Raw genomic sequence first — 22504 nt, 5'->3', positions numbered from 1 at the left:
GAGCCCTTTGCATCCTGAAAGGGCCAGTGGTTTATTCTCACAAGAGATAATGTTTTCCATATGGACTTGCCCTTTCTGCCTGCAGAGCCCAAGCCAGCACCATTATCCTGCCCAATCTTGCTTCCTCTTTTATCATTACAGGCGTTACTTTGTCTCAGCATGTTTCCTGCACGCTCCTTTCAGATTGGCTTCCTACACTTGGTAATGTGCATGTAAGCTTTCTCCATGTCCTTTCTGTGGCTGGATGGCTCATGCAGTTTGGATGCACCAGTTTATTTATCCGTTCACCTACTGGACATCTTGGTTGCTTCCAAGTCTCGACAACTATGAATAACGTTACTAGAAACATCTGTGTGCAGGTTTTTGTGTGGACATAGTTTCAATTCCTTGGCGTAAATACCAAGGAGTGTGAGTGCTGGATCATGTGGTAAAGGTATGTTTACTTTTGTCAGAAAACTGCCAAACTGTCTTCCAATGTGGCTGTACCATTTTGCATTCCCAACAGCAGGTGTAGGAGAGTTCCTGTTGCTCCGCACCCCTGCCGGCATTTGTTGCTGTCAGTGTTCCAGATTTGGTCATGCTAATAGGTATCCAGTTTTTGTTTTAATCTGCGCTTCTCTGATGACATATGATGTAGAACGTTCATTTTTTTTTTAACACTTTTGCATAAATTTGTTTCCACTGGTTTTTCATTATATGTTCTTAATGCCTGTCCAGTCATCTCCTGAGACTAAATAAATGATAAAGTTAAGCCATATTGAGTATATTAAAGTTGGGAATAAAGGCACACAAAAATATGTACAAAACTAAATGTCACAGAAAACAGTGTTTTTGTTATCTACCCTCAATGACCAGACTCTACCAAGAGACCATCTGCTCTCAGTTGGTCCCATTTTCTGCCTGTAACTTCCCAGCCTCCCCAACCTCTCACTGCCACACCTCCGTGCCTGGTCCCCTCTCCATTTCCTCTAGCTACAGCCAACCCCCAGGAGGAATTTTCTTCCCTAAACAGTCAGGACCAGGGGGCCTCACTCTTTGCTCATTCTTAGCCCTCTGCCCCTCCCGACTCCTACTATGCCCACCTCTGGATCAATCCACTTTGCACATCTCAGAATTATTTTTTTTTAATGTTTATTTATTTTGAGAAAGAGAGAGACCACAAGCAGGGGAGGGACAAAGAGAGAGGGAGAGAGAGAATCCCAAGCAGGTTCCATACTCAGCACAGAGCCCAACTCGGAGCTTCAACTCACAAACCGTGAGATCACGATCTGACCGAAATCAAGAGTCTGATGCTTAACTAACTGAGCCACCCAGGTGCCCCCACATCTCAGAATCCTGAAACGACCGTGTTCAACGTCAGTTTGTGTTTCACTCCTGCTTCGCAAATCCTCTTCCAACTTTGGAGCTGCTTATTCTTTTCGCAATCTCCACCTCTTCGAGGCCCTTACTCCACCCTTACCCCTCTTACTTTTAACCACCTGTGAGTGAATGACCTAGCTTTCCACTTCACAGAGGAAAGAAGTCATCACACATGCATGGAAGCCAGAAAGCTGGGCACAACCTTGAACTCTTTACCCTTTCTCAATGCAATATCCAGTCAGCTGCTTTTTCAAGCCATCTTAAAGTCTTTAGGAGAGAGAGGAATTAAAAGTATTTAATCAAGATGTTTAAAAATTTTTTCTACAGCAAAATAAAAACATACCTTAGTAAAAATAAAGCCACATTCTACATTAAATATGTTACAATATTGATACTTTTATAAATAAAATCATTTTAAATGGCGAATACATGATAAAAATCTCTCATATGAGATTACTCATATATAGTCCAACAACTGATTCTGAAAATGTAAAAACTACATCCTTCTTTTAAAAAACATTTAACTTAATTTTACAAAATTATCTAAAGTTAAAAAGTGCTAGATATGATTCCATTGTTCCACTTTTAAAGCAATTATAGCATATCAGACCTTTAATAAAAAAGATGAATGAGGACAGACAGCTCATCCTATGTTGCCTAAAAATGGAAACTTGAGAGACTTTGTAGGCAGTGGGGAAGGTTGGGCAACTGAGTTCAGGGCCCGCGAAGGCCCAGCGCAGAACTGGGCACGGTCCTTGTTCTCAGAACCATGAGATTCCATTTTCCTGGCCCCTTCCTACGAAAGGTCTTTCTAGGCCTTCTGGTGCCTAACTTTCAGGAGAAAGGTTTTTGGAAAGAATCTTGAAATTTAAATCCTATGCCAGCACCAAACCTATTCTAAAGATTGAGGTGTTTCGCATTTGAATTTTATGCAAAAAGTCATGAATCTAATTCCAAAAGAAAAGAGGACACCATTTGGTCACTTGGTTTCCCATGGCTTGTGGAGGTAGGATAATTTTCTTCTTTCTCTGAAAACTGTCTTGACTATACAAATGGTGGTTGTACTGGAAAGGGTTCCAATGCCTTTTCTGCATTCTTCCAGTTGTGAAAATTCTCTCTGTACCAGTCAACTGAGAGGAAAAAAACCAAAGGACAAAAATAAAAAACAAAACAAAACACTAAACACCAGTTAACCAGCATTTACTGAGTTCCTGCTAAGTCTGAAAAATCTTACCCATCAGCCACTCAGCTGACTGTACTTAGATTCTTAATTTAAGTAAGAATCAGTCTTGCCAAAGGGATGCCTAATGAAAACAGCTTGATTTTGAACCAACCAAGGTCATTAATCACAAGATGTTTCAGTACCCGAAAACTTAGATTTAAAAGACAGTTATCGTTTGTTTGTTTGTTTTTAATTTCAAAAGTCATTCAATACTGAATGTGCTGGTGTAAGTGTTGAAGAAATTCTGACTTTAAGAAATTGAGGGAGAAGGAGAGATACGTCATTTGCACTGGTTTTAAAGCTATAGGACAAGTAATTTTTTGTTCAAGTAAATGTAGCAATACAGCATTCCAGGCACAATGAGAAGGTGTGATTTTTCTTCTGTTAATATGTAAAGTCATTTTATATTGTTATATTATCAGGAAAGTTTTTCTTAGTTAAAAAATGATAAATTATCTTTGAATTTGCTTTCAAAAATTCAACACAAGTATTCTGTATGTCAAGCTCTGAATGAAGACTTTTTTTCTACATGTAAGTTTATCTTTTCTCATGAATACATTTTTAAACCGAACTTTAACATATATATATATACAGATTCAATACACTTATTTTAATGGACATTTCTTCACACAACTAAATTTTGTTTGTTTCAATGTAAAAAGGCTTCAGACACTCAAAGACTGCAACTGTCCAGATGTCATCAAATCTAAGATGCCACTGAGGTTAAAATGGACCTGTAAACGTTATTTTACATGTTACCAAGAAAAGAAAGAAAGAAAGAAAGAAAGAAAGAAAGAAAGAAAGAAAGAAAGAAAGAAAGAAAGAAAGAAAAGAAAGATGCAATAATAATAAGACATTCGTGACTTTAAACCACATACCTTTAAAGGATGTGAAAAAAGTGACAAATTTGCACCTGAGAATCAATGAAATAGGTTTCTAACAAACACTGATGAGACACAGGAAGACTCATCAGAAGTCAGTCTGTGAAATTCAAGATACTTAGGAAATAGATTACTATGGCTGGAAACATACTAAATGTAACACTTTGAGAAGTGGAAAGGATTCATCACAACATTCTACTGAATTTAGAGTGTTCTAAAAATAAATTACTTTTCCTTTAAATTTTTCTGAATCTCCCCCAAAAGGATCAATTCATAACATACTTGTCTTTTTTATTCCTTCTTTCCAAGGCACTTTGGGTCTCCATCCTAAACCATGTATTTTTTCTGACTTCATTGGATATCTCATGTCATTGGTAGGTCTTAGAAAACAAAACAGATTTAAAATGACATTGTGGATATATATTTACAAATGTAAATAATGTGTGTCTATGAGTCTTTACCATAATTCACATTTTTCCTTAAAAAAATTCTCCCTGAATTTATTATAGGAAATTTGTAAAATAAAATACATGTTAAAAAAAAAACCATCTATAATCCCAGATGCCGAACCCTCTCCGTGGCTTATCCTTTTCTGATTTCAGCCACGATCTGGGTTTGAATGCAGCCCATACCTATATGTTTGATGAATGAATAAATAAATACACATAAACTTATTAGGGCTCCTATGTTCTTATAGCAGAAAATTAAAGAGAGATAATGGTAGTTTCTGATTACGTGAACATATCTTAGAATTTTATAAGTATCTAAGATTTCACAACTTTTCCCCAATGTTTTAGCTTATTACTCACCTATCATTAACATAATCCACCCAGTTTTCCATTTCAGACTCTGAATTGGTCTCTTTGATCTGTGAAAATGGATTGTGTCGAATTACAAAATAAGACCAGAGAATAACAAAAGTATTACATAGCTGATTTAAAAGACTAGAAGAACAACCGCTTCAAAGTGGGGGAGACAGCTAAAATGAACAGCATTTTAGTACACTTCCTATATTTTATAACCCAAATTCCATCTGAAGCTCAGCAAAAATACACATTGCATAAACTATGGGAAAAAAATTAACTTTTTTGACTTTTGGTTATTACTCAGTGTGATACTGTGATTTATAATAAGAAATACAGGGGCGCCTGGGTGGCACAGTCGGTTAAGCGTCCGACTTCAGCCAGGTCACGATCTCGCGGTCCATGAGTTCGAGCCCCGCGTCAGGCTCTGGGCTGATGGCTCAGAGCCTGGAGCCTGTTTCCGCTTCTGTGCCTCCCTCTCTCTCTGCCCCTCCCCCGTTCATGCTCTGTCTCTCTCTGTCCCAAAAATAAATAAAAAACGTTGAAAAAAAAATTAAAAAAAAAAAAAAAAAAAAAAAAAAAGAAATACATATTTTGTTTTTATCCCTGTTCCTAAAACCCTTGGAATTTCCTAAGTGATGAGAGATAAAGGTATCTTTTGCTGTTCATAACAAGCCCTCCTTTTTTTTTTTAATTTTTTTTTAATGTTTATTTATTTATTTTTGAAACAGAGAGAGACAGAGCATGAACGGGCCTGGGTCAGAGAGAGAGGGAGACACAGAATCGGAAGCAGGCTCCAGGCTCTGAGCTGTCAGCACAGAGCCCGATGCGGGGCTCAAACTCACTGACCGTGAGATCATGACCTGAGCCGAAGTCCGACGCTCAACCGAATGAGCCACCCAGGCGCCCCAAGCCCCTTTTAAGCACACCAGAGTTTATGTTAATGAGTCAATTTTGGAAAGCCCTGAAGGAGGGGGCTGGTTGCCAACGGAACCAACCACATGTTCAGAGCGCTGGAGATTGAGTTACTCTCCAGTGGTCAATGATTTCACCAATCATGCCCACTTAATGAAGCCTCCATAAAAAACCTAAAGGATGGGGTTTGGAGAACATGTGGGCTGCTGAAAACATGGAGGTGCTGGGAGGGTGGTATGCCCAGAGAACATGGTCAATCCACAATCTTTCCTCCTCCTTGGCCCCAGGCTGCTCCTCCATCTGACTATTCCGGAGTCACACCCAGTGTGAGAAGCCAGCCATCTAGAAAGTAAACTGTTTTCCTGAACTCTGTGAGTCACTCTAGCAAAGTACCTCTAATTTATAGCCAGTTGGTCAGAAGCACAGGCGACAACCAGGTTTTGTGACTGGCATCTGAAGCAGGGGATAGTCTTGTAGGACTGAGCCCTTACTTAACCTATGGCATCTGAAGCTATTTCCAGGCAGATAATGTCAGAACTGAGTTAAATTATAGGCTACCCAGCTTGTGTCTGAGCACTGCTTGGTGTGGAAGGCCCACATGGTTGGAGTCCAGAGTATTCTGAGAGTGGTATAAAGGAAGAGTTTCTATACACTGAATCCTTGAGATCTATATTGATGTGCATTAATATGTACCTACACTCATAACTACAATTATTTATATATCACTGATTCTTAAGACTAGCACATACAAGTTTATATTGCTGATATTGAGATATTTGTTATAATGAGTATCTACATTTAATGTGTTAGGATTTTTATTTTCCTGAAAAGCTGTTATAAACGAGTGATATAACTTCAAATAATGACATATCTTCACATACATTTCATTTTTTTACACGTTTACTTTCCAACTGAGTAAACTTTAAACTGTTGATTTTGACTACCTTAGTGATTACTACCACTAATTTAGTGACAATTTTGAAAACACGACCTTTCTGCAATATATACATACCAGTTGTATTAGTTCTTTGGCAAGCTGGAGAACTGACATTTCAAAATTGGTTCCGATGTTATAAATTTCACCTGGTTTCCCCTTCTTGAGGACAGTGAGAAATGCTTCTACTACATCAGTAGCATAAAGGAAATTTCTCGTTTGAAGCCCTGATCCATGAATGCAGCTAAAAAGATGAAATGAAAGGGAATCACAATGTATAAAAATGTAAGCTCTCCCAAACCAAGGTACCACAATGACTGTGTACATTCTAGAGCAGCCAATTGCCATGAGATCCTAGAAATCTTTTACTGAAAACACAAAGTCTCAAGACTTTTCTAAATTTTATCATAATTTGTAAATGATCTCCAAACCTCCTTCAGCACTCAGCAGGAAAGTGGCAAGCATCTAAATGACCCCTGAGAAATAAGTTATGCATCAATTTTCTGCCTTAAATTAATTTTGAAGAAATCCATATAGCTCTGTGAATTAAGTAATTCCTCTGAAAAAGTAAAATTATATAAAGATAGATGTCAAATTTTAATGCTAAAATTCAAAGTTCTAGGATACATTTAAGAACTGAAGTTATAAAAAAAAGGTTGCAATGATGTTAGTAAGTAAATTACAAAGATGGATAACAGATGGTAATTATTTATAAATCTGTCACATCGATTGTAGAAGGAATTTGTAAATTTGTTGAAACATTCAATCCTACGGCCTTCAACTCTTAAGACTTTGTGATTTTCAAGACTGCTGTCACTGAATACTATCCATGTACCAGAAAAACATATGGGTACAAAGGTAAATGATAACATACCATTTCCTGTTGTGTTGTAGTAAAGATATAAATTTTGGAATAACCTAAAAGAATATTTAAATATTGTTTCAGACATTGGAAATTCACTGATCCATATGAATCTAACTCATCATATGATTAAAAGATGATTATTAAGAATTATACATAGGGATAAATTCTAATTTTTCTTACCAGTTCAGGAAGAAACCTATGATAATATTGACAAGTGAAAGAACTCTAAGATAGCTTCCTATTGCACAAAGATAAGTTATCTGCTAGACGAATATAAAGACAAAATGACACATAGTGTAAAAATTCAGAAGTCTTCATGAACAGTTCGCTGTCATCACAAAAGTTCACCTCGGATTTCATTAAGGGCAGGAATCCGATCTTACTCATTGCTTTGCATACAGCACCTACACTCAGCGCTTGTGAAATTAATAAAAAGTAAATCCCAGTGACACTGAATTCAAAGAAAATTTATGTTAAACGGGGCGAGCTATATTATTAAATTAACAATGCACCTCTGAAAGATACTCCCCAAATTAAGCAAAGTAGATATTAAGACCAGCAGATCATGACACGGCCGGCCCCTTTCTTTGGGCTAAGAGATCAATGCAACCAGCTGGAAAGTGGAAAACCCTATCTCCAAATTTAAGCAGAAGAAAGCAATGGTTACTTAAAATTGGGCTTAATGATACAGAACCAACTGCACTGGTGTCTTCAGCCTCTTAACTACATTTCTTTATTCAGTACTTGTACTACTTTCTGGAAGACGTTCAGGCCAGCCAACAATAAAGAGGATCTGGGGAACGATTAGCCAGCTGATGGAGAGACAAATTTCTGTACCAGCTTCCTGCATTATGCTCTGACTAGCTCTGAAATTTCTAGACTGCAAACCAGGAAGGAGTCTTTAGCAGCCAGGACAGGAGCAATGGCAGTACTCTATGGTGCTTCCGAATCCTGCCAAGTACAAGGCATTTTCAGAAGATCATCTCTCTGGATCCTTCAAAGTCCCTTCTGAGCATTTTCATTATCCCTCAATTTAAAAACCACGCTCCAAGGGCCTAAGGTCACACCAGCTGCTGTCAGGTTGAGACTTGAACTCAGGTCTCCAGACTCTAAACCGGATGAGATTTGCCTTTGGCCTATACAGCATTTATAATTATGTACAATTACAGCAGAAATTATTCTGGACAAATACTGGAGAGAGATTATTTTAAATGATGAGAAGCTATGATCACTAAAGCACACTATGGATTCAGGAATAAAATGTACCTTTTCTGGATATTGATGTGGTCCGTAAACATTACTGCTTCGTGTGATGACAGCTGGAAACTTAAAGAGTTATCGACATTAATGCAGTAAGAGGTCCAACTGTAATAATTATCTAAAGACAAACAGTGCTAAAATTTGGGCACTTGCAGCTAAGTAACCCCACACATCTTAAGGACAGAAGTGAAGGGACAGTTTTCTAATGTAAGGTTCTTGAAAAGACAGGAGAGGATGGGAGTCAGAGAAAGGCAGAGGTTCCCAAAAGGAAGAAGAGGAATATCTACTTGGACAAGTGCAGGATGAAGAGAGATAGGGCCAGGTTTGTTAGGTTTGACAGCAGAAAAATTACAGAAATTTCTACCTGATGATTTCAGAGACTCTATCTTGGACCTCAGGTTTGGTTAGATGTGAAACTGCAAGTTGTCTTTCTCTGAGGCACCAACCCTTACAAATAAAAGGAGCTACCACAAATGGGAAAAGGGCCAAAGTTATGGAACACAAAAGGCAAGGGAATGTCAACTCCCATTCGCGAGGAGCCAAGAGAGGTGAATCATGCAGAAAGGAGCATGCGGTAGGTCATGGAACCTGCCCTCCCTCTGTCTTCTTTCACCCAGAGGATTCTGGGAATCAGGATATTCCAACCAGGTTTTCCCTACAGCTCTAATTCTCTATATATCACTGAAGTAGGAAAAAATGTATACAAATTATTGCTTTATTATTTTTTTTAATTTTTGTTTATTTTAGAGAGAGAGTGCAGGAGAGGGGCAGAGGGAGAGAGAGAGAAGAGAGAATCCCAAGCAGGCTCCACACTCAGCAGGTAGCCGAACACAGGGCTCGATCCCATGACCGTGAGATCATGACCTGAGCTGAAACCAAGAGTTAGATGTTTAACTGACTGAGCCACCCACAAATTATTCCTTTAAATGATGAACTGAACAAGAAGTAGGTCCTACTTTGTCCACACAATATAGGAAATAAGTATTTTAAACTCCTTAGTATATAAACTGCTCAATCTAGGTCTTTAACTCTAAAAATGGAATGTTGCTAATCTAACTTGGAGTTTTAACACCTAAGTCCAAAGAAAAATTATTCAAGAGTTTCTGAAATCAGTTCTTACTTTATATCGTTCCCAGTAAGACTGTACAAAACACTCAGCAGCTGCTTTAGATGATGCATACGGATTTGTAGGTTGTTTGGGTGAAGATTCGTCAAATTCCTAATTTTAAAAAGATGCATTTAATAAATATGTATTATGCATAGTTTCTAAGTAGAAAAATCAGAAAACATATCACAAACCTTAAATATTAATTACTACATTTTAAAAAACATTTACTGGACCCCAACTACTTGCCTGGCATTTTTCCTAAGCATTTTTTATATGGTAGCATTCACAGTAACCCTATAAGGCAGGCAGAGAGAACAAGTGCAAAGGCCCTGAGACAGAGTGCGTCCAAAGGTACCACAAGGAGGTTAGTGTGAGGGAAGAGAAATGGGAGTTGAGGCCAGAGAGCTAGAGGGAGGCCAGAACCTGTGGAACCCTGAAGGTCACTGAAACAACGTGAACAGGTTTTGAGCAGAGTAATCCCATCATCTGACTTATATTCTAAAAATTGTTCTGGTTCCTGTGTCAGACCTGATGTAGGATAACAGGGCACAAGAAGAAAAAAGGGTTCCTTCATAAAGATTGCAAAGAGAATTGAAAATGCTTCTCACGGGTGGGACTGGATATTGAGGAGAAGTGGTCAGGGTCTGCTTTTTTATTACAAGTTTTTTTCAAACTGCTTGATTTTTTTTTCACTTATGTGTTTTCATAAAAACGTAACACAGAATGAGGTCACTGCAAACACTGACTGTGAAAAATATAGATGAGAATGGAGCCATCTTTTGCATAGGAAGCATAATATGTACAAGTGATTTAAAAAGGAGAACAGATTCCAGCTGCTACAATAATTTCACATGCACCCCTTGACATTCCGATGCGCTATCCTGAATGGAAGAGAAGGGGAGTGGGCGATATGCTCTGCTTGGCCCGTGGGAATGACATTCATCATGTCTGGACTGGGACAGAAAGGCGGGACGTGCCGTTCTCTGGCAAAAATACTGTCAGTCAAATTACATATAAATATGTACCGAGACTAGATGGTTGTTGCCATTTGGGCTGGTATTATTTGATTTGAAGAGAGGAGGGGCGCCTGGGTGGCTCAGTCGGTTAAGCGTCCGACTTCGGCTCAGGTCACAATCTCGCGGTCTGTGAGTTCGAGCCCCGCATTGGGCTCTGTGCTGACTGCTCAGAGCCTGGAGCCTGTTTCCGATTCTGTGTCTCCCTCTCTCTCTGACCCTCCCCCGTTCATGCTCTGTCTCTCTCTGTCTCAAAAATAAATAAATGTTAGAAAAAAAAATTTTTTTTAAATAAAAAAAAAGAAAAGAGGACACAAAGAAATGATAGTTTGGAGACTCCTATAAGTGTGCATAATGAGAGGATGAAAAAGCCCAGGGTAGGTTTTACTTCTTTTAATTTTTAATTTTAATTTTATTTTAATTTTAAGTAATTGTTTCACCCAACACAGGGCTCAAACTCACCACCTCAAAATCAGGAGTCGCACACTCCACAGACTCGGCCAGCCAGGCGCCCCCAGAGTAAGTTTTAATAAGACACATTTGTTTCATGGTTCATGGTAAGTGGGTGAAATATATACTTTTCTAAGCTTACCTTATCAAGACTGCCTCCATACACTTCATCTGTGCTAACGTAAATAAATTTCTCCACTCTGGCTTCATGAGCAGCACTTACCAAAACATGAGTGCCATAGACATTAACATATGTAAACTCAAAGGCACGTACAAATGAAAGGTCTAAAAAAAAGAGAGAGAAAAAGCTAGAACAATGCCACCCAGGAGACAAAACAAACACCAAACGGTAGACTCAGGTTTAAGGAAAGTTCTACTCACTTCTCTTCATTCACTACAACTGTTAATAGTTTAAAAAAATAACAAAAACACATTGCTACTTACTATTGCTTTAAGCCGAAATTATAAAGTACATGTGAATTCTTAGAACCTAGAAAACTATCAGTGCTAAATCTGCAGGAAACAGTTTTATTCTATTACTTTTTATGTTTGTTTATTCTGTCTTTCTCAAGAGGGTGCGCATGTGCACTCGCATGAGAGAATGTGTGGGGGAGGAACAAAGAGAGAGGGAGAGAGAATCCCAAGCAGGTCAGCACTGTCAGCACAGAGTCTGATGTGGGGCTCGATCTCACAAACCATGAGATCATGACCTGAGCTGAAAGCAAGCAGAAAGCTTAACCGACTGAGCCACCCAGGTGCCCCAGGAAACACTTCTATTCTAAAAAAAAAAAAAAAAAAAAAAAAAAAGACATCTAAATTTAAAATTGTTCTTAAATTTGAAACTTGAAACATCTAGTTTCTACTAATAGAGGGCTAGGCTTTTCAGATCAACCTGCTATTGCTGAAAGAACAATAAATGCTAGACAAATTATTTTTGAAAATAAATTTACTTTGAAGAATAGATTCTCTATAACCTGGGAATGAGGGGAACTTTACTAAATATGGCTCACAATCCAGACGTAAAAGGAAAAAAAACTGCTAACTGTGACTACATAAAAGCTCTTACACAGAAAAAAAACAACCAGAAATCTATAAAGTAAAAATACAAATAAATGACAAACTGGGGAAAATACTTAAACTTTTCAGAAACAAAGGGCTAGTATATTCAATTTATAAAGAAGTTATAAGAAAATAAAAAGGAATAACCCTATTGTAAATGGATAGGAGACATGAACAAATAGTTTAGATAAGAAATACAGAGGTCGTTAAGCTTAAGATGCTCACCCTCAATTATAATAATGAAAATCCAAAATGAAAACTGATAGATACCACTTCTTACCTACCAGATTGGCAAAAATTTGACAATAACTTCTGTTGGTGAAGCTATAGGGGAAAGATACTTCATGCATTAGGAATAAGAATGCAAAGTGTTTTCAACCCCTAAGGAAGGAAACTTCCCAATATCTAGGCAAACTGCATATGACTTTACCCCCTCAATCCTGGTTATTAGGCTCAACTGTGTTCCCCCCAAATTCATGTTGGAGCCCTAACCCCAAGTACCTCATGGTGTGACTATATTTGCAGACAGGGCCTTTAAAGAGGTAATTAAACACAACACCATTCAGGTAAGCCCTAGTCCAACATGACTGGTGTCCTTAAAAGAAGAAATTCTGACACACAAAAAAACACTAGGGAAAACCAGGTGAGGACACAGTGAGAATGTGGCCATCCGCAAGCCAAGGACAGAAGCCAGAGAAGAAACCAACCCTGCTGGCACCTTAACCTTGGACTTCAGCCTCCAGAACTGTGAGGAATAGAATTCTGATGTTCAAGCCCCCCAGCCTGTGGTATTGTGTCATGGGGGCCCTAGCAAACTAATCCACTCTCAATTCTTGCTTCTAGGAATCTCTACCCAACATCAATCGACAAACATACAAAAGGACACTACACAAGGACACAGGCACAAAGCCATCCGTTGCAGTGCCATTTAAATAGCAATGTGTAGGAAATAAACCCAACTGGGGTACATATGTGCGATGGAGTGTATGAAAATAAAAAGGAATGAGGAATATCTCTATATCCTGTTTAGAATAATCTCCTAGATATACTGTAGAGAAAACCAAGGGAAATGATAATTTTAAAATCAGGTAATAAGGCAGAGTACTACTACTAATGAGAATTTAGCAACATTCTATCTTTTGTTTAGGTGATGGCTACATGGGTATTCACGTTATCATTATTCATTTCACTTTACTTCTAAATTCTTCTGAATGTATGGTATGTTTCAAATTATGAGATGTTAGACAATTAGAAGAGATCTCAGATGCACATAACAGTATAGATAATGATAATATGTTCAACCGTGTATCTACCACCCAGCTTTTAAGAAACAACATAAAAAATGCAGTTGAAGGCCCATCTCCCCAGAAGTAATCACTATATTGAATTTGGTTAAACTCAAAGTTTTAAGATAACATTCAAGGTTATACTTCAACCTACATTATTAAAATTGTCCTATTCTCCTGGGGGAGCATGGTATGTGCTCTTTCAAAGACATATATATTAAGTACCTACTTATTCAACCTCAGTGGTGGACTTTGATTTGGGCTAGTCACTGGGAAAAAAATCTTCCCATCATAATTGTAACATAAAACAATGCTTACCTACATGTGTTTGCGCAGCAAAATGTAGCACTATATCTATTTTCTCTGTTTCAAAAAGCAGTTTCACAAAGTGAGAATTACATATGTCACCCTATATAAAAAGCAAACATGAAAAAACTAAGTTTCATTGAGCACTGTCATTCGTAATAACCATTTTACTACATGAACCAAAACAATGATAAGAAAATAGAGAATAGAGAGAATAGAGAATATCTTGAAAATTCAACCAAAGGCTCAAGTAAGTATAGTAATGATGTATTTCTCCAGCATCCTAGGATATAAGATATTCAGTTCAAGATGCTTTCTTGTAAATAAGTTTCTAAAACAATATTTTATTGAGCACCAACTACTACTAAAAACTGTGTTGGCTTTTTCCGTAACATTCCTGCCAACCTAAGGTCACTATGTTAACAGGAAACTTTTTAAACATATTTTTTTTAAGTTTGAGGTAACCATTATTGAAATATGTTTAAAGTATGACAACCAGGGGCGCCTGGGTGGCGCAGTCGGTTAAGCGTCTGACTTCAGCCAGGTCACGATCTCGCGGTCCGTGAGTTCGAGCCCCGCGTCAGGCTCTGGGCTGATGGCTCGGAGCCTGGAGCCTGTTTCCGATTCTGTGTCTCCCTCTCTCTCTGCCCCTCCCCCGTTCATGCCCTGTCTCTCTCTGTCCCAAAAATAAATAAAAAAAAATTAAAAAAAATAAATAAATAAAGTATGACAACCAGATGACATTTTGAAAAATGTATTTTACCACAACTAAGTGAACTGTGAATATTTTTTTAAGTTTATTTATTTATTTTGAGAGAGACAGAGACAGAGTGAGTGGGGGAGGGGCAGAGAGAGAGAGGGAGACAGAGAATCTCAAGCAGTCTCCAGGCTCTGAGCTGTCAGTGAAGAGCCCGACCCAGGGTTCAAACTCACAAAAATGAGATCATGACCTGAGCTGAAACCAAGAGTCGGACGCTTCACCAACTGAGCCACCCAGGTGCCTCATTATGAGTACTTTTGATGTTGTGTGTATATTTAATTCTTCTAAAAATAAGTATTCTCAACAATTCTTTAATGACTGAAATACTTTCATATAGAAGAACAGAATTATAAAATGTTTGCTCAGTATATTCTTTACGATTTGTGGTTAAAAAGAGACTTTGTAGGGGCACCTGGGTGGCTCAGTTGGTTGAGCATCCAACTTTTGATTTTGGCTCAGGTCATAGTCCTAGGGTCACAGGATCGAACCCTGCCCTGGGCTCCACACTGAGCATGGATTCTGCTTAGGATTCTCTCTACCCCCCTTCCCCTCTCCCCTGCTCACACATGTTCTTTCTCTCTCTCTCTCAAATAAATAAAAATGAAGAAAAAATTTTTTTAATTTTTAAACTTTTTTTTAAATTTACTTATGAGAGAGAGAGACAGAGTGTAAGCAGGGAAGGGGCAGAGAGAAAGGGAGACACAGAATCTGAAGCAGGCTCCGGACTCCAAGTTGTCAGCAGAGCCTGACACGGGACTTGAATTCACAAACCTTGAGATCATGACCTGAACCGAAGTCAGATGATTAACCAACTGAGCCACCCAGGTGTCCCCCCAAAATTTTTTAAATAAAAATTTTTTTTTTTTTTTTTTTTTACATTTATTTATTTTTGAGACAGAGAGAGACAGAGCATGAACGGGGGAGGGGCAGAGAGAGAGGGAGACACAGAATCGGAAGCAGGCTCCAGGCTCCGAGCCATCAGCCCAGAGCCTGATGCGGGGCTCGAACTCACGGACCGCGAGATCGTGACCTGAGCCGAAGTCGGACGCTCAACCGACTGAGCCACCCAGGCGCCCCTAAATAAAAATTTTTAAAAAGAATTTATAGAATATCTCTTTAAAAAAAAAAAACAAAAAAAAAACCCCACACACAAATTATGAGTTAAATAGTTTCATCTGACATTAAAATTTCCCTTTGCAAGTCAATGACCTGACTCTCTGGTTTATACTTTGGACTCGTCTAAGGGTGGCCAGTAAGAATCAGCCTTCCAGACCCAGTTAATCCACCTTCTTAAGAGAAGACTATCCCATGGGCTACATGGTGGGCTTTTTGACTATTGCCTGGCCTGAGTAATATTCCCCTTTACGCCAACCTCTTTAAATCCCAGCAAGGCCTTATCAAGAAGGCTGGTAAGGACCTAAAAAATAACAAACCATTTAAGTTCAATCAGCTAGCTACCCATAGATCTGCCGACGTGCCCAATGTCACATGCTGCTTTATATGTGGTATCGATTTAAAAGTAGTCTCTGTAGCATGTTGTACTTCTAGAAATTAAAAGGTCTTTAAGAAGCATACTTTCCATGCCTACATTACACAAGTTTGCAAAGTAGAAAGACAGAATGTCTGAATGGCTAAAGAGGCACAGTATAATAATTATATAATTATAAGAAAACTCTCATACCTGTATAAATTTGTAGTTTTGTTTGTTAGAAATGGTTTCAAGATTCTTCAAGCTTGCACAGTAATCCAGCTTAAAATAAGTAAGTGAGGAATGGGAGAGAAACAACAGAAAAAGTGATAATAGCTTTTCCTATAAGATATCAATTTATTTTAAAGACTATAGATGTTCTACTTGTAATACAAGAACATGTCTTCTTAAAGTGTTTGCTCTTTGTGTTTTTAGAAGTCTCTGATATGTTAAAAAAGTATTTTAAAAAGTGTAATTCTGTTACCTTTTTAAAATTCAAAAAAATTATTGTAGAAACCCCTCCTTTAAAAAATTTTCCTGCCGACAGGTGCCTCCAACCATCAGAAAAGCTTACCATTTCTTACTGCAAAGAAATTAGTAATTGAAAACAATGACACCTGTGTTATGCATATTATGACTGATCACACTGTTTTCTGAGTTAACTGTTAGTAAATCAGTGTACAGATGGGGAAAAAATTACTGTCCATGATAGTAAGGTAGGCAAAAATTGATAAGCCCCACATATTATTCTTTGTCTATGGATTTTTAGTATTATGTTTTATGACATTAAGGTAACTATCTGCATCTTGTGTTTAAAATAAAAATTCCAGTGATTACGAATCATGGCTTTTGGACTCTCCAAGGAGACTTCAATTATTACTGAAAAATTCTCAAAACTGAATTAACTTTAAGAAATAAATATGTAATTTTCCAGGAGGTGGCAGCTACAAAATCAAATAAAACAATGATAAAATCAAATAAACAGAGTATCCCAACTCCAAAAAAAGTTAATAATCACAAGATTACACTACATATTAAATTTAGGGTTGAAGGGGTGCCTGGGTGGCTCGGTCGGTTAAGCGTCCGACTTCAGCTCAGGTCATGATCTCATGGTCCGTGAGTTCGAGCCCCATGTCGGGCTTTGTGCTGACAGCTCGGAGCCTGGAGCCTGCTTCAGATTCTGTGTCTCCCTCTCTCTCTGACCCTCCCCCACTTGCACTCTGTCTCTCTCTGTCTGTGCTGAGAATGGAGCCTGTTTAAGATTGTCTCTGTCCCTCTCCTTGCTCACATGCTTTCTAAAAACTTTTTTTAGGGGCGCCTGGGTGGCGCAGTCGGTTAAGCGTCCGACTTCAGCCAGGTCACGATCTCGCGGTCCGCGAGTTCGAGCCCCGCGTCGGGCTCTGGGCTGATGGCTCAGAGCCTGGAGCCTACTTCCGATTCTGTGTCTCCCTCTCTCTCTGCCCCTCCCCCGTTCATGCTCTGTTTCTCTCTGTCTCAAAAATAAATAAATGTTAAAAAAAATTAAAATAAATAAATAAATAAATAAATTTAGGGTTTAAGATTTTCTTTTGGTAAAAATACTGCACTTAAAACCTTTAGTTTATAGTTTAAATGGACTAAGATTAAATACAGCATGATCACATGACTATGTAGGCCCCCTAAGTTGCTAAAATGACTAAATAAAAAACTAAAAGGGGTGCCTGGGTGGCACAGTCGGTTAGGCGTCCGACTTCAGCCAGGTCACGATCTCGCGGTCTGTGAGTTCGAGCCCCGCGTCAGGCTCTGGGCTGATGGCTCGGAGCCTGGAGCCTGTTTCCGATGCTGTGTCTCCCTCTCTCTCTGCCCCTCCCCCGTTCATGCTCTGTCTCTCTCTGTCCCAAAAATAAATAAAAAACGTTGAAAAAAAAATTTAAAAAAAACCTAAAATATCAGCATAAAATTTTAATATTTAAAAAAGTACATCAATGTCAGTGCATGAAACTCATTTTATAAAACTCACCTTGTCTAGATTTATGATCATATAGTTCGGATAATCTTGTACTAAAGAGACAATCACATGTGATGCGCTGTAAGAAAAAAGTATATTTTGTTAGAAAACTTAACCTCTTCCCTAAACTAAACATTTCCTAAACATTACCCTAAGCTGTCGAGTATTAGGAAACTATTCAAAGATACCTTTTCAGTTTCTGCAAAATAACAGAAATAACATAGCTATACTGAATACATACTCCCCTCCACTTTTCACTAACTTTCTCAACAGTATCATCAATAATCAGCATCGATATATGGATATGCCTTTGCACTGTGGGGAAAAGAGAATTTACTGGTCCTGGGTATAAGAAAATATTAGTTTAACCAAATGATTTTGTCCATTTGTGCTTTGCGTGTGGGAGTAAAGCAGGGTGATAAATACAATGGGTGGTGGTCAGTACAGATAGACTGAAACTATCACATATCTTTTAAGGGACTTTAGGTATAACTATGCAAAAATTAAGTTAGTATGAGCATAGGAATTGTCTATGTTCACAGCACCCCTATTACAATTTCTATCTCTTGGTATAAGAATTTAGTGGTGTAAACCAGCATCCTCAGAATAACATGGGTTTCCAAGGCTAATAATGGCTGAGGCCATCCTGAATTGGATAGCCATAGTGGCTCCTGGCTTCAGAGGACCTTGAAGTGGAACCGGAGGCATCTCAGTGAGATAATTCACCAGGTTTTCTCATACACACTAAAACACTGGGCCCCCAGGAACAAGGGCAGCCCTTGACCAAATTATGAACTCAGACTTTTGTACCTGACGGCCCTTTCACAGCATTTTCTAGGACTTGCCCTTCCAGGACCAGCACTCTCACACAAGTTCCACCCTTTTATGCTCCTCTTCTCATTAAGTAACCCCTGCCTGTCTGGTACCCTCCTCCAAATCACAGTCAGATTAGAAGAGCTTATTTAAGGTGCTAATGGGGGAGGTTATTCCCATGTTTCTCTTCTTCCACTAGACACTGGGAGTTTCCTGTTGGTACCTGTGCATTCATCCGTTCAACAACTTTTGAAGACCTTTGTAAAATAAGCCAAGAATTCTTATAAACACTGGTTGAAAACAATAATCTCTGCCCTCATCGGTTTACATTCTAGAGTGGGGATGCAGACAATAAGCAAGTAAACACTAATACGCAATATAATTTCAGGTAGTGATTAGTGTGTTAGTTGAGAAAGGGGCTGTTTTAGATAAGATGGCCAGGTAACACCTCTCCCAGGAGGTGATGTCTAAGTAGCCATCCGAATTGAGTGATGCAAGCGGCCTAAGCAAAGAGGAAGTAAGTGCAAAGGCCTCAAGACAAGAGGAACGGGCCTCAGGTGTTTACAGGAACTCCAAAAGAGTAAGTGTGGCAGGCACAGAAAAGCAAAGAGGTAGAATGGCAGATCAGTTTGGAAAAGTAGGGCGTGGACACTTGAGTCTTGTAGATATGTTAAAGAGTTTGGATTTTATTCTAAGTTTGACAGGAACCACTAGGGTAAAACCCTATGCACTTATTTACTTAATAAACACTGACTTCTGTGGGAAGAACAGACTTTAGGGGAACAAGAGTGGAAGCAGTATGACCAATTGGGAAGTAACAGTGGTAATCTAGGCAGAAGAAGACAGTAATGTGGACTAGGGTAGGAGGGCGGGGCGGGGGTGGGGTGGCGGTGTGAGAAGTGTTTGCTTTGAAAGTAGTGAAAGAGGACTCCCTGATTGAATATGGGTGTGAGATGTAAAGAGCCATCACACATCTAGTCCAGGTCAAAGCACTAACAGAGGGGTGTTTGTTAAAGCCCGCTAAATAAATGAATGTGCTACTGTAACCCAAAAATGGTTGCTTGGCGCCTATATGTAGAAGGCCTGTGTACGGAAGGGGTGGGCTGGAGACTGGGGCAGTCGAGGAAGCTTACTGCAACGTGGGTGCACTCAGAAGAGTGACAGGTGCATCCCAGGCCAGGTAAGAGGACAGACGGTACCACAGCACTTTGGTTTTGGTTGGGAAGCATCTTAAAGAAGTCGGAGTTTCAAAGGAACCAAGACTTTTCAGGCGGAGGCGGGGACGGGGGGCGGGAAGGGGGGGTGATGGCAGAAGGTAGGCTGATCCTAGTCATGCGTTAAGACCTTTCCCATTTCAGACCCCCTAAGCTGGTCCCAAGTTGCCAAGAGCAAGTAGAGGTGCAGGAAAAGGTTGGGGTTTCTGGGGAGCCACTACTCGGCCAGCGACGCCGTTACCTACATGAAACCAGCACCCCCGGTCACCAGGAGCCGCTTCGCAAAGCTGCCGGGAGGACCCAAGGGCTCCGCCCTGCCCGCAGCCGACATCTCCCAGCTCAGCAGTGCCTAGCAGCGTAAAGCGCCAGATCTGTACACCGCAGGTAAGTTCCACCGCGACTTTTCGCGACACGTCTCGCTGCCCCGACACGTCAGTGGGGTGGGCAGCAGCAGCTTCCGGAGCTGGGCCGACTTATCCCCGCCCACTGCGGGCTGGGCGGGGCCCGCGGGGGAGCGGGCGGCGCAGCGCTACTGCGCAGGCGCAGCTCTTCTCCGTTCAAACCCACCGGGTTAAACGCAATTGGGGTGGCTGGGAAGATGAGGTCTGGTACGGTTCGTGACAAGTGACACCAGTATGGATCGGGTTTTTACTTAGATACGCAGATGTCGGAGTTATGAATGATTACCTTCTTTTCATTCTTGTACTGCAACGATCTCCACCGACTGTTTACCACCAGTTGAGCTGAGAACGGGAGTTCTCTTCTTGCAAAGTGTGGAAATAGGAGGTTAGAATTGCAAAATGCCTTTTACTTTGTTAATACTTTTACCGACAACGCAGGCTGCTGACCGTCGTGGTAAAGATATTTCCTAGATTCTGCCCTTACACTCCCTCTTTCTCCCTATGCTCCAGCCTGCCTGCCCTTCTCGCTCTTCCTTGAATTTGTCAGGTCTGCTACTTCTCCTGGGCCTCTCCGCAGATGTCTGCCTAGTTTTTACCGATACTTCGTCAGTTCTCCGCCTGAATGTCACCCTTCTAGAGAGTCCTTCTTTGACCACCCCGAGTAAGATAGCAAGCTCTACCCCAGCCCTGCAGAACCACTTTATCCTTATTTCATTTTCTGCATAGTGGTCATTGATGTCAATTAACTGCTCATTGATATTGCTCCATGAGGTCAAGGGATCCGTTTTGTTTTTTGCTGTAATGCCCAGGCCATGGGACAAGGCCTGGGACAGAATAAATGATCAGTTAATGTTGTTGAATAGATGAATAGATATGTTGGTTGTTGTTTTTTTTCTTTTTTCATGTAATGTGTTGGCAAAGTCTAAAAAGAATGAGAATACCCAGTATGTGTGGAAATGCCATTTGTTACAACTTTTTTCAGGGGCAAAGTGGTAACATATATGAAAAGTTCAAATGTACATACCCTATGATCCCCAAATTCCATGATGTATAATATAGATAATTGCAAATAAACACAAATGTTCATTGCTATATTGCTTATATGTAGTAGTGAAAAACTGGATACAATCTAATGACATATTAGATCCAGTCTCACCTTTTAAATACCATGGGCTGAAATAAAGACTTTCAAAAGAATGTACGCACATGGAATGAGGACCAAAATATATTGTAGTGGATACTTATGGTTTTATCTGACCAGACTCTCCTACCCTTTATAATCACCCTAAATTGACCACTCCCCCACCTCAGGAAGGTCACAGGAGCATCGAACTCACACTAGGCCAACTGAAGCATCTTCCTGGGATTTGGAATTGGACTAAGGTTCTAGTATAATCTGGTTGCTCTTCTTGAACTCTTGAGGACCTACAAATCTGGGACTAGTTGGTGGCCATTTTCATTCAAATGAAGTGAGGAATCAAAAAAAAAAAATCTGTCTTCAGTGAAAGAAAAACAGAGTTGATCACAAAGAGAAGAAAGAGACAGAAAGGGCCTCACAGCATTCATGGCCTATGTTCTGATTTTTTTTCCAGGACCAATTTTATTCCTGTCCTTGGTGTGCAAATACCATGTACGTTTGTAACTACATGTCTAAAAAGATCTACCCTAAACTACTAACAGGGGTTACCTTGTTACCATATCAGGCAGGGCAAGGAAAAAATGAGGACTTCCGTTTTTACTTCATACACTTTTGGCTGTGAAATTTTTTTCCTAAGTTACATGAATTACTTTTATAATAAAAAAAGTGCAATTTTTTAAAATCTCATATTAATACCTTTAGTTTATTCCTGGTTGACCAGCAATATAGAAAATGTTGGGTATACTATAGAAAGCATTTCATCAAGTTTTTTTTTTTTTCTAAATAGTGAGGTCTGTTGTGAGAAGTTGCTTATATGTAATGAAAGCATGTTGTGAAATGAAAATAATTTATATACATTTATTCATGAAATTTTTGAGCTTCTGCTCTCATCAAGACAGATACAGTCTCTGACCAGATGAAGCTTCTTATATAATGGAGGATTTAGAGACATCTAGAGACACTTACAACACAGTGTAGGAAAGTAAGGGATTCTGGTTCCCAGGGTATCTAACACAGACTTAGAGGTTTAGGAAATTTAAAAAAAAATTTTTTTAACATTTATTCATTTTTGAGAGTGAGAGAGACAGAGCATGAGTTGGGGAGGAGCAGAGAGAAAGGGAGACACAATCCAAAACAGGCTCCAGGCTGGGAGCTGTCAGCACAGAGCCTCACATGGGGCTCCAACTCACAGACCGGGAGATCATGACCTGAGCCGAAGTTGGGCACTTAACCGACTGAGCCACCCAGGCGCCCCAAGAAAA

General features: G+C 39.5%; 1 protein-coding gene across 3 annotated transcripts; it reads right to left on the bottom strand.

Moving 5' to 3' along the window:
• Nucleotides 1-1735: 1735 nt before the first annotated feature.
• TGDS (TDP-glucose 4,6-dehydratase) lies at nucleotides 1736-20176 on the bottom strand. Of its 3 annotated transcripts, none has more exons than XM_058681942.1 (12): nucleotides 19949-20176; nucleotides 17689-17755; nucleotides 15903-15971; nucleotides 13474-13564; nucleotides 11034-11095; nucleotides 9360-9458; nucleotides 8246-8305; nucleotides 6989-7032; nucleotides 6193-6358; nucleotides 4272-4330; nucleotides 3745-3842; nucleotides 1736-2489 (listed from the first exon to the last, which is right to left on the bottom strand). In XM_058681942.1, the coding sequence occupies exons 1-12, from the start codon at nucleotides 20032-20034 to the stop codon at nucleotides 2404-2406; spliced, it is 987 nt and encodes a 328-aa protein (XP_058537925.1). In that variant the 5' UTR covers nucleotides 20035-20176; the 3' UTR covers nucleotides 1736-2403. The 3 variants fall into 3 exon arrangements, with proteins under 3 accessions (XP_058537925.1, XP_058537918.1, XP_058537933.1); XM_058681935.1 differs by having other exon boundaries at nucleotides 10953-11095; nucleotides 19949-20174; XM_058681950.1 differs by lacking the exon at nucleotides 3745-3842 and having other exon boundaries at nucleotides 10953-11095.
• Between the last annotated feature and the right edge of the window lie 2328 nt (nucleotides 20177-22504).

Source organism: Neofelis nebulosa, chromosome 1 (assembly GCF_028018385.1).
Source record: "Neofelis nebulosa isolate mNeoNeb1 chromosome 1, mNeoNeb1.pri, whole genome shotgun sequence".
NCBI lineage: Eukaryota > Metazoa > Chordata > Mammalia > Carnivora > Felidae > Neofelis > Neofelis nebulosa.
This window is presented reverse-complemented; position numbering and strand designations above follow the sequence as displayed.